Here is an 11,613-nt window from a genome sequence, read left to right as displayed (position 1 = left end):
TCCTTTCATCTCTCTCTCTTTCCTCTGACTCTTCTCCCCATTCAGTTATCACTCTCCGTGCTACTCGTAATCACCGTGGTATGGGGGATCTAGGGTCTAGAGTCAGCATATCGCCACCGGGGTAGTTGCAAGATTGGCAGGGCCAGCATCTCCACGAGCGGGTCTGAATGAGCCTGGCAGGGTCCACCTCGGAGCAACACGAGATCAGCTCCACAGGAGAATGAGGTGATCGCGACTGGAAATGGGGTCATCGCGCTCGCCTGGAGCCGTTGAGTGGTTGTTTCTCCGCAATTCTCGGCGAGATGACAAATGGGACGATGACGCTGCGTCGGCGATGCTCACTAATTCAACTTTCTGCAGAGTGTGCTGTACCACCATTGGGAAACGGTGTTTAATATTGAAGACGTTCCTGCTGGCAGCGTATCTTTGGACATTCTCATCTTGCGATCCGCAAGTGCATTGACCGGTTGCTGGCACAGCCCACGACACTCTATAACCTCCGTGCCTACATACTTCCAATCTATGCCATCCGCCATGTCAACCACAACCTCCACCACCACAGCGACAGCCACATCGTCATCCTATATCCCGCGAGGCCCAACGTCTGCCGAACTTACCTTCTACGGCCCACCGGCAGACGGCGCCGCGCCATTCAACTACGTCGAAGCACCACCCGCCGGCCAGCCACAACGCAACTACCAAGAAATCACACAGCAAGTATCCCTCTCCGACATCCGCGGCCACGAAGCCGCCTACACGCTCGACAAAGACGCCTTCCAAGCACTACAGGACATCCCCTCCGCCACCACGTACTCCACCTTCGACTCCGACGCCGCCATCCGATCCCTATACTACCCGGAGGTCGAATCCCTCCTCCTCACGCACATCCCAGGCGCCCACAAAGTCGTCCTCTTCGACCACACCATCCGCCGCGCAAAGCCCGGCGCGCCCCGCCAGCCCGTCAACCGCGCGCACGTCGACCAGACCGCGCGCGCCGCCGCCGACCGCGTGCGCCGCCACATCGCCGACCCCGCTGAGGCCGCCGCCCTGCTGGCCGGCCGCTACCGCATCGTGAACGTGTGGCGGCCGCTCGGCGCCGCGCCCGTACAGTCGGCACCGCTGGGCTTTGCGTCCGCGGCCTCGGTCGCCGCGCGCGACCTGGTCCCCATCCAGCACCGGTACCCGGATCGCACGGGCGAGACCATGGGCGTCACGTTCCATCCTGGCCAGCGGTGGCTGTACTGGTCGGGGATGACGGGGGAGGAGCGGTTGCTGCTGAAGTGTTCGGATTCACAGGGGCTGGTAGATGCCAGTGTTGCGCAGTGGGTGCCGCATACGGCGTTTTGGGATGCGAGGACGCCTGAGGGCGCGCGGCCGAGGGAGAGTATTGAGGTGCGGGCGTTGGTTTTTGGGTGATTGGATCTTGTTTCTTGCTTTATTTTCTTGTTTCTTTGAATTGGCGCATTGAAGGATGATCACAGCTTGTTGATGTGTTGGACTTTCATTTAGGGCTTGCGGCCACAGATCTGCAATGTCAAACACTATTTTGGCTTCTGGCATTGATTCTGAGATACAATATATGTAGTATCTTAGGGTATTGAATTCCGGGTATATACAACGCTCGACTCCTGATGCCATCTATACATCCCATATCTAGCTCAATTTTTGCGAGGCTTGGTCGCATCCCTCGCACCCTTGGGCTTCTGGCTCGACGCCGCATCTCCCTGCTTCCAAATCACCTTCAGCTCGGCATTGCAGTCCGTCGGATCAATGCGAGAAATCGACCTGACTCGCGCATTCCGAGTCAACGCCGGCCATTCCCACCCTACAGTCCAGTTAGCCACAACTCATCCAACACTCCCAGACCACCGCTGGAACCAACGTACCTCCCCAGGCCGTCGCGGCGTCGAACCTATTATCCGGCCAATCGGTGTCCTTCATCAAGACGATAATGTCGCCCTGCGACGTCTCCCCGTACGCCTGGCAGACATTCTTCATGAACATATCCTCGTACTGCTTGATCCTGCTCTCGCCGAACTTGGCCGCCACCATGCTCGACCTCAGCGTGCTCGCGGTGCCCGAGAGCCAGTTCACATCCATAAGCCGTCCCCACATGGCGAACTTGTAGTTGCTTTTCGTCGCGCCGATGTCTTCGTCCCAGTACTCGGATCCCCACCGCATGGCCACGGCCTGGTTGATGGGGTACCGGGTGTAGTACAGGTCGGGCCGGGTGGTCACGACGCCGTACGAGATGATCTTAGCGTTGATCTGATCAACGCCCGGTACGGGACTCGCGTCGACGCGAGCCTCGATGGTGGAGTCGGGCTCCCGCGGTAGGTGGTCGGGCTCATGGGGATGTGCTGGTCCGGTCTGGTTCTCGATTCCAGGGACGGAGAGGATGTGGAGGTCTGGCGTTGTCACTGGGATCGCTGCGCTGAAGACGTGCAGCAGAATGGCCCACAGAAGCAGAATCCGGGGAAGGAGAGACATGATGGGGAACTCGTCGTTACGGAGGATGTTCAACCATGGAGAATGTCTGGACGAGGAGCTCCTTGTAGTCGCATTGCGACGACACGTAGCTCCTCTGGTGCATTTCTTATGCGAGGCTGCTTGCAGTCACGATAGCCCCCAATCCCTGGTGATGGTCAGGGCCAAGGAGGACTAAAATCGCGCGAGTCCATCGTGTAGTGATCGCGTCTCCGCCGGAGCAGTCCATTCGTCAGAGGATGTGAAGGATGTTGGTTTTAGACGAGGGCGTGTGTGGATACAGAGGCCCACTCGAAGCAATGGCTGCAGGGGAAATCAGACATCCTGCAAGGCTAGCGAAGCCCGAGTCAGTACTAAAATCGTGTTTAGAAAGTTCGCATATAAAGTCACCGCCGCCGAGCCTTGGGAGCCCCAAAGCCGATAAAAGGCGCGCTTGCGACCCTCTCCACTATACCCGATGACTAGTCTGATCCAATGCCCCTAATACCCGAAATCCCGACTCTCACTTTACAACCATGCAACCCCAACGACGCCGCACTGTGCCTCGACTCTGCCTGCCCTGGATCTTGAGGAATACCTACCGGAACGCGGCAGAAGGGACATTGCACATGGAATCAAGCACTGGCGATCGGGCTGAAGGAATGCGGGAGCAACTTGAAGAGTCCCTGGACCCACCAGTGTTTACTTGGCTCAATCCTTCATTCTCATGAAGGCCGGATGGGGGCTGAAAAGGTTGCCATCCGAGTCAAGAACAACTTTGCCTTGACTCGCGTAATGCACAAGTTATAGTAAAAAGTGGTAGATCACAAAGTGACATACCAACAACCAACTGGGGAATTTAGCTGTAGTACTATACGATAGCATCCTCCCGTAAGATGAAAGTATGAGAGTATGAGAGCACCCCAACTTTCCAGCGGAATAAACTTATCGTTGGGAAATATAGGATCTCAGGAGCACCAGTCGCCTGTGATTACGTTAGCCCGTCGAAAGTGACCTCGCGTCGAGTTTGATCTACTACTCGTCATGACAGAGGAAACCAGGTGTGTCTCGTCTCTCCTTCTTCTTCTCTCCGCCACCTCGTCGGGTGGATCTCCCATAGTCAGATGGCTGATCCACCTCGCAGAGTGGATCTCAACATCGAGCAGGCCGTCATCCAAGCAAGCCAAAGCGAGAATCCAGAAGTCTTGGAATCCCTCCTGAGCCAGCGCGACGAGCAGCTCCTGTCGGAGGCCGCGCCCTCAGCATCCATTCCTGGCATCGCATGCCTTCTGAATCGCATTGCCCCACGCTTTCCACGGGCATATCAGGTCGTCCTCGAGTTCAGTGCGATGGCGGGTAACTCGGATGTCTTTCGATACGTGATTGACAGGTATCCCGACCGCGACCTGGGAGTGGACGTGCGCTACTACGCCGTGTCGGGCGGCGTGGAGATTTGGAAAACGCTGCTCGCGATTCAGCCGGATTTCTTGGATGAGCCGATTGGATACTTTGGCGATCCGCTCGCACTATCGGTGCATAAGGAGAATAATACGCTGGTGGCCTTTTTGTTGGAACGGGGGGCCAATGTAAAGGCCAGCAATTACTTGGGAATGCCTGTCTTGCCATATGCGAGGAAGAAGGAGGGAATCACGACGGAAACTCTGGATTTGCTGGCGAAATATGGAGCTGAAGACCGCATCCCAGAGTAAGGGTGAAGCCTGAATCTGCGTTGCAGGCGTGTGGAGATTGGCTGGCATTGGATACATTTGTTGCCCGGAAGTGTATAGACCAGGAATGAACTCACGCCGTGAAGCTCCGATGGACCAAGCAACCAGCGTATATCAGTCAAACCTATGCTCAAAGGTCTCCAAGTCAATGGAACTCACAAGATTGCCACTGAAGCTTCACCTGGAGAAGCAACGATGACAATGCTCGGCCTTGGATATCATGATGATGGCAAACCCGGAATTGACGGCCGGCTGATCTACCATCACCCATTGCGCTGAATATCCCATCTCAAAGCGTCTGTACACCAGAGCCTCTTCTTCTTCACCACTGCCTTAATGTTCAGACGCATTCGACTCGTCCGTCCCTACACTCCCCTCCACACGCGCCTCATCCCCCGTCCATCCATCATGACCACCCCATCCAGCGATCCCCCAACCAGCGCCCTCGCCTCGTCCGGGCCCAAGAACTCGCCACTCTTCGGCGGCAACATAGGCCCGCCTCTGCGGACCTTCACCGACGCAGCCGCCGCTCCAGCCGCACACGTCCGCATCCTCCCGGCCATCAAGCACGACCACCGCGAGCTGGAATCCCACTGCCACAAGATCCTCACCTCGACCGACCCGGACGAGCAGACCCGCTTCCAGAACCAGTTCACCTGGGAGCTGGCACGGCACGCCATCGCCGAGGAACTCGTCATCTACCCGGCCATCGCCAAGCACGTCAAGGGCGGCCAGCAGCTCGCCGACAAGAACCGCGTCGAGCACCAGGAGATCAAGGAGCAGCTCAAGACGTTCCAGGGGCTGGCGTCGACAGACCCGCGCTTTGTCCCGACGCTGGAGGCGCTAAGGGAGGATCTGGGACGGCACATCCAGCAGGAGGAGAACGAGGATCTGATGCAGTTGGAAGAGGCGCTGTCCCAGGCCGACAGTGAGGGATTGACGAGGTCATTGGATCGGACGAAGATGTTCGTGCCCTCGCGCTCACATCCTCGCGCCCCTAGTAAACCGCCCTTTGAGACGGTGGCGGGCTTGTTGACGGCGCCCGTGGATATGCTGGGGGATATGCTGCGCAAGTGGCCGCATCCGGGCGAGGTTGAGAAGAAAGACGGCAAGATGCCGGCGATGCGGTAGAAGAATGAGAGATCGTAGAGATCGATGGTGGTGTTTCTAGCGTCCGACAGGACGAGGGTATAAAGACGAGCGAAGCCACGGATTTTAGTTTACAGAATATCCCTAGTATGCCACCCGTTAGCAGCGCTACTTGGTTCGATCTCCCAGTACTCGCCATCCAAAACGCGATCGACAAAGGTGCCGATGATGTAGAGAAGAATGGCCCCGGGCACCATCTCCAGCAAAAAATGGCCCATAGATATTAAGCCACAGTGAAGGCACAACGCTATTGGGCGATAAAAGAGGTGCCGTTTCCCCACATTCGTAAGTGCAGGTCGAGTCCATGGCCGAGGAATGGGCTATGGGATAAGCAACGGTATTTATAAATACTTCTGCAATGTTGTCGTGATTGTCTTGAGGGGGCGGAATCCATCCAAAGTGCTCGCGAGAGGTTGAATTTGTTCGCCTGAAGCATCCAGCTCACCATTTACGATTGAGCCTCGACCAACTATCCATAGATATTGTACAGTTATATAGTCCCTTTTTAGAGTAGGAGGCAGTATCAAGCTAACGTTTCGGTCTGTTTATCGTGTATAGATTGGAGAGTAAATCCAGCGTGGCAAACACTTGAGTCTCTCTACCTGCACGTCAAAACCTTCGATTCCGTCACAGCCAAGCTAGGAGCCATAGATCCATACCGCTGTAGCCGCCGCAGCTTACTCAACCCATCCGCCGTCTTTCGTTTCATCGAGTCGTTCTGCTTGTGACGCACCGGGTTCTCCACGTTCTCCACGGATCGACGACGTTTCCACGCTTTGCGAAACTGGCTCCGCTCCTCTTCCTGCTGCCGCATCCGCATGAGCTTGAACCCTTCGTGGGCCTTCTTTTCTTCACTCAGGGCTTCGATCTTAGAAGGCATGGTTAGAAGAAAAGAACTAACAAGCCGCATCTGTGGCAGTCGCGATGGCAGAATCATCTCATTTGGGCAAGGTACACTATCCGAACAACAAGGCAGACGTACATAAGCCAACCACAGTTCCTGCTCAGAGCTCCATGCTTTCTGACACCGTGCCAGTTGTCTCTCGGCCATGGCGAGCTCTCGTTCCTGCACCCGTGTCCAGCGACATCGGCTGCGGACAATACTCGCCCAGCTGACGGCCCGGGCAAGCTGCGAGGAGCGCAGAGACGATTCGTCGTCATCGGCGGACTGGCGGGTCTGATACTCGAGAATCGAGTCCGGATCGGTCTCAGAGGACTTGTTGGGTGCGGAGTCGGGGCTCGTTGAGTCTGGACCCTGCTTCACCGCTACATGCAGGACGTGGGAGACGTCACGGTGCAGGAATGTGCTGGGCGTTCCGGCAAAGTCATTGCCGAATCCGAGTTCGAACTCGCTTGCGTCATGCTCTGAACATGCAGGGCTCGGTTCTTTCTCTTTCTCTTTGCCTTTGCTGGAAGTGGACGGTCTCCGTTTCCAGGAAAGGGGGAAAGGAAGGGCACGTTGAACAAAAGCAAAGACCGACATGAAAGCACCGGCTGGACATGGATGCCGTAGAAATCGAGGCCGAGGAACGTAAATCGGCGTGAAGGACCAGAAGCAAAGGCACGAGGAGAGCAATTGGCCGTTTATTTCCTGCGGCCCCTGGCACTCTTATAATGCCCGTGTCGATTCTTCAGAGGTTGTACTTTGGTTCCATGCCAGACCGACCAGCCACCAGACGAAAACGAGCGTGCAGCAGGTACTCGCACGGGACTGGGCATTCGAGCCCGATGGCCATCAGATACGTCTTCTGCTTGGCCCACGCGAGAGACGCGAGTCCCCGCGGTGCCCCTGGTTGGTCCGGTCCAATCGAGGCCTGCAGCGCCGGTCGAGACTGCAACGGGACTACAGGTCGAGTGTAGCGTCTGTGTACCTCAAGGCGGAAGGTGGTCGTACATCAATTCATCTGATGGCGACTACCACGAGGCCATCGAGAAAAGCCCGTTCTTCGCAGTGCTCAGTCGTGCGAATGGGCCCAGATCCGAAGGTCTGCTCGAAGCTACGAAGCAGTTTAAATCATGCCTGGGAAAGGACCTCGCCACCTCGGCGCTGCCTCTCGGGAAAACAAGGAATCTCGATGCAGGAATTGGACATGGTTGGCTGACAGCGTCTGGCAGAGGTGCAGTATCCAACACCCATAACAATTCGGATTTGTGTGTAGGGGAGCCCAAAGGTCCACTTCCGGGATGCGACGGAGACCGTGATCGATTGTATTTCAGGTGTGATGCAGGCAAAAAGGAGGAATTCAGGTATACATGTAACACGCTCAAACAGGAGATCATGATGCTGAAGAGACGAACAAGTCACCGACGCCGGCATAGAAGACAACCGTGAAGTTATCATCTCGAATAAACCCCATACCAAAAGCCATGAGGGAATCATTAACATGGGGAATAAATAGCCGCATGGCCCAAAAAAAAACCACCAACTTCCTTGCTGGGGATTGACCGTCCAACCGTGCGCCAATAAAAGAATCAAAGGTATCTGTGCTCATCGCCAAGTATCGACTGAAGTCCCTCGGGCCGCCTTGGCCTTTTGCTCGTGTCGGATTTGCTCGCCAATGATAATGCTAACCAGTCTCCGGTGCAGGTCAGCTTCTGTCCACTCGACCTTCCCACTACCACCATACTGTACATCGGCACGAGACAAGTCATGTACAAAGCGATCGATAATGGCAAACTGCACTTCGGTGATGGGCACCCCGTGATGCCCGTCTGAGGTCCACATCCAGTCACCGACAATGTCAGCACGTCCGGGGGCCTCGTAGTAGGGGAATCGCTCTGGATGCTGCTTTGCCATTCGGTACATACGCCGAAGAGCCACATAGTGGGCATCGGAGAAATAGCCAAACACCGCGAGAGGTCTCGGTCGTGTCGACTGACGGTGATCCTCGTCAACAAAGTCGACCGCGTCATCTTCCACGTCGTCACCAGAAATACTTCGCTCGTTGGATTGTTCATCTTCTTCGTGCACGGAAGGATCGCGATCATCGTTGTCGAATGGCGGGATCTCGGCCGATTCGTCCAAATATCTAGAAGGTGATTTGCTGGTAGGGTTTGAGACAGGCGCGGCCTCCATATTCTCGCGAATCTTCTCGGCTGATCCGACGATAGCAAGGTCTTCCTGGTCACTCTGGTCGTCATCCTCCAGGTCTTCTTCCGAGGGAGGTTCAGAGCTATCTTCCTCATCCCCGGCGGGGGCTTTCAGCCATCGAGGAGTCAGACTGGTAATCCGCCCGAACCATGAGGCCGATGCACCCGTATCTGACTGGTGTGGGTTGGGGGTAGCGGCGGGGTTGGCTTGAACAGGTTCAGCTTCGAGAAGGTCAGGCTCGGAACCAATGTCAGTACCCTCTCTCTCCAGCAGTAGCTCCGGTTTCAGTTCTTGGTGAGGTATAATTGGGGAGTTGGGTTCAGACACGGCTTCCGAGTCTCTGTCTGAACTAGATTGGGAAATAGGCTGTAGCCGAACATGGCGCTCGGCCTTTCGCGAGGAGGTAGATTTAATGGCAGATCCATTGATGGATTGTTGCGTTGCGGACCGGCGGCTAAGGATACTTCGAGGAGTGCTTGTTCCGTTATAGTAGCGAGCACGGTTCGGGGTATCTTCTTCTGCCATGATAGCAGACAAATCAACGTTCTGATCGCGCAACTTGCGAATGTGAGTCATTTCCGAATACGGTACATCGCCATGTTCCCTCGTCACATAAGCAGGAGATGAGCTCAAGTGGTTTTGGTCTGCAGAACGGCCAGCAATCCGCCGCCACGGACTGACGGGCTCCTCGGCAGGGGCGTGAGGATGATCATCCGAGTGTTGAGAAAGATAACTGTGGTCGCGAGCCTCTTGTTGCCAGATGTCATCGAATCCATCTTCTTCCTCCGGGGCTTCTTGTTCTGCATCTTCTGCGTGGTCAGAGACATCTAGTGGCGCAGGTTCATGATCAACCTCTTGGTCCATATATTGAGGTTCTTCCCTCCAGGTATCAACTGAGCCCTCATCATCGTCTTCTTCCAACGTCTCTTCCTCTAAGTGTCGTGGTTTATCATCCGTGGGAAACGGCTCGGGAGTAAGTCCGGGCTCCTGATAGTGAGGCTCCTCATTTAGATATTCGTCTGCGGGCAGGTCTTCCTCAAGGGGCTCTTCATCGGAAGCGAATTCAGAATTCGAACGTGGTTGTTCCTCAAATTTATCGTCGTTGAGGACACCCTCGTCTTGTGAAGCGCTATCATCACTGTCGATACGAATGACCCGCTGCGAGTTCATGGGATCTTGAGCCTGTCGACTGACTGCCGCCTCCCTGGCTATCTGCCAGTCTGCCTCTCGTTGAGTTCTTCCGGCGAGTGCTGAGTTCTGTTGCGGGTAGTCTCCCCGGTTAATCTGGGGGGACTGAACCATGAAGGGCTCTTCATCGTCTGGCTCCTCCTCCTCTTCGTGATCTGCTTCCTCCTCATTCCAGCCATCGTCTTCGACATGACCATCATGTTCTTCGAAGTCTTCCCTGGAAACTTCTCTGATTACAGGATACCCAGCCGTTTCGGTTTGTTCTTCCTCTACCGGTGGGGAAATCTCACGTTCTCTCGCGGGCGAGTCGGCCGCGGGGAGCTCGGGGTAGGATATTGGAGCCGGGCTTCGTTTGTTCGAATGTTGCAATCCCAAATGAGTGCGTGAGAGAGACTGCGTTCCAGGAGAAGGACCTATGGCCACCGGGCTCGGCCTTGCTGAGCTGTGGGAGTCACTTCGGAGATCATCGATGGTCCCAGGCAATTGCCGCTTCAATCGATCACCAATACGACCATTCTCACGATCCTTTAATAGCTTTGAAGAGTTGTCCGTAGCTATCCTAGCACTGGATCCAATACCATGCTGCTTGGCTGATGGTAGGGTATCCAAGGAAATCATTGTAAAGCCTTCGCTTTCCATAATTGAATCAAACTCTTCGTGATCACCGGTAGAATCGGGTTGCGAATGTTGGTCATCATCCACTGTGTCTTGATCCGCATTAGTCGCTCCGTTCTGGGTTTCTCCTTCGACCAGCGAAGAAGTCGGAGTTGGAGTCGGGTAGGTTGGTGACGAAGTGTTGCCAGCGAGACGAGAGGACCGAACGGACGAAGCTAGCCTCTCTCGAGTAGGCGATGGCATCTTGGAAGGAGTCGAATGGATATTTTCATCGTTATCTTGGAAATGATGTTCCGCCGCTCCAATAACGGGGGTATCGTAGCTGGTTCTCCCATATTCACGGCTGTCATTGCTCTCCCAGGTCTGCGCGTGCGCTGGTGTTGGTGGGCGAAGATGCGCAACGGGCAAATCATCAGCTCCAAGGGAATCGCTTTCCGATCCACCATCAGCAGCAAGATCGATCGGGCTCCATTGGCGTGCTGTATCAGCGACACTATCGGCTGTCATATCCATTGGACTCAGGCGTTGATCAGGTTGACCTGCTGGGGTTTGCTCGTCCTCTGCGACGACGATTTCCGGGGCGTGTATTCTAGGAGTGCCCTTGCGCGGCCGACCTCGTTTTCGAGGTGTGGTTCCCGCTGGCCCTGGGGTGTTTCCCGGGCTCGCTGGCCACGGCGATCCATTCGCTGCCTGAATATCTGACTTGCGCGGTCGACCCCGTGGTCGTCCAGGGGTCTTCTCCATGAGGGGACTCCTTTCATCTTTCAAGGGAATTTTCCTTGTCACGGTTGAAGGACGACGGCGTTTGCGCGACGGACTTGTCTGGTTCTCCTCGTCCTGTGTGGCTTCGAGGGTGACTCGAATGCGCCAGGGACTGACATTGCCGTCGGACTGAATCTTCTCGGGGGAGAGCGACCGCTGGCGACCAGTGAGTTTCATTGTCGGCGAGCCAGGAAGCAGAACATCGTCAAATCGGATCGAATGCGCGCTCTTTGCGGGACTTAGACTGGCGCGGCGTCGCTTGGCCGGGGTTTGTTGACGCAAGATGTTGGCGGGCGAGAGCCAACTTTGACGGCCGGTGAAGGGCTTGATAGGAGATGAGATCAAGTAATCGGCATCGCCTGGAGGGCCAAGGATATCGGGGGAGGAGCTCTGGCTGCGCGACGTGTTCGACATGGCGAGCTCATGCGATGGAATCTCGGCACGCGTGCCGCGAGGGGTGGGCGTGGAGAGAGCGCACCCCGTGGAATGCGCGCCTGCAATGGGAAACAACCAGAGTGATGATTTGTTCAGGACCGTCCAATATCGAATGTCGTGAACCAGCCCAAATGCTGCCAATCGGCGCGGGGCTAAGCGTAAACAATCGAAGCCGAGTCG

General features: G+C 55.8%; 6 protein-coding genes across 6 annotated transcripts; 3 read left to right on the top strand and 3 right to left on the bottom strand.

Moving 5' to 3' along the window:
- Positions 1 to 534: 534 nt before the first annotated feature.
- Positions 535 to 1,416, top strand: N7459_008531 (putative methyltransferase; the record flags this gene model as incomplete). Its single annotated transcript, XM_056947699.1, has 1 exon — positions 535 to 1,416. The coding sequence occupies one exon, from the start codon at positions 535 to 537 to the stop codon at positions 1,414 to 1,416; it is 882 nt and encodes a 293-aa protein (XP_056797209.1).
- Positions 1,417 to 1,836: 420 nt separating this feature from the next.
- On the bottom strand, positions 1,837 to 2,490 carry N7459_008530 (uncharacterized protein; the record flags this gene model as incomplete). The annotated part of the gene is made up of 1 exon (XM_056947698.1): positions 1,837 to 2,490. One exon carries the CDS (start codon positions 2,488 to 2,490, stop codon positions 1,837 to 1,839), a length of 654 nt encoding a protein of 217 aa, XP_056797208.1.
- A 1,100-nt stretch (positions 2,491 to 3,590) lies between these two features.
- Positions 3,591 to 4,175, top strand: N7459_008529 (uncharacterized protein; the record flags this gene model as incomplete). The annotated part of the gene is made up of 1 exon (XM_056947697.1): positions 3,591 to 4,175. The coding sequence occupies one exon, from the start codon at positions 3,591 to 3,593 to the stop codon at positions 4,173 to 4,175; it is 585 nt and encodes a 194-aa protein (XP_056797207.1).
- Positions 4,176 to 4,601: 426 nt separating this feature from the next.
- Positions 4,602 to 5,324, top strand: N7459_008528 (HHE domain protein; the record flags this gene model as incomplete). Its single annotated transcript, XM_056947696.1, has 1 exon — positions 4,602 to 5,324. The coding sequence occupies one exon, from the start codon at positions 4,602 to 4,604 to the stop codon at positions 5,322 to 5,324; it is 723 nt and encodes a 240-aa protein (XP_056797206.1).
- Positions 5,325 to 5,940: 616 nt separating this feature from the next.
- Positions 5,941 to 6,825, bottom strand: N7459_008527 (uncharacterized protein; the record flags this gene model as incomplete). The annotated part of the gene is made up of 2 exons (XM_056947695.1): positions 5,941 to 6,252; positions 6,325 to 6,825. The coding sequence occupies 2 exons, from the start codon at positions 6,823 to 6,825 to the stop codon at positions 5,941 to 5,943; spliced, it is 813 nt and encodes a 270-aa protein (XP_056797205.1).
- A 1,005-nt stretch (positions 6,826 to 7,830) lies between these two features.
- Positions 7,831 to 11,412, bottom strand: N7459_008526 (putative AT DNA binding protein; the record flags this gene model as incomplete). Its single annotated transcript, XM_056947694.1, has 1 exon — positions 7,831 to 11,412. The coding sequence occupies one exon, from the start codon at positions 11,410 to 11,412 to the stop codon at positions 7,831 to 7,833; it is 3,582 nt and encodes a 1,193-aa protein (XP_056797204.1).
- Positions 11,413 to 11,613: the final 201 nt, after the last annotated feature.

This window comes from Penicillium hispanicum (genome assembly GCF_028827665.1).
Source record: "Penicillium hispanicum strain IBT 35686 chromosome Unknown utg000007l_segment0_segment0, whole genome shotgun sequence".
In the NCBI taxonomy this organism is placed as follows: domain Eukaryota; kingdom Fungi; phylum Ascomycota; class Eurotiomycetes; order Eurotiales; family Aspergillaceae; genus Penicillium; species Penicillium hispanicum.
This window is presented reverse-complemented; position numbering and strand designations above follow the sequence as displayed.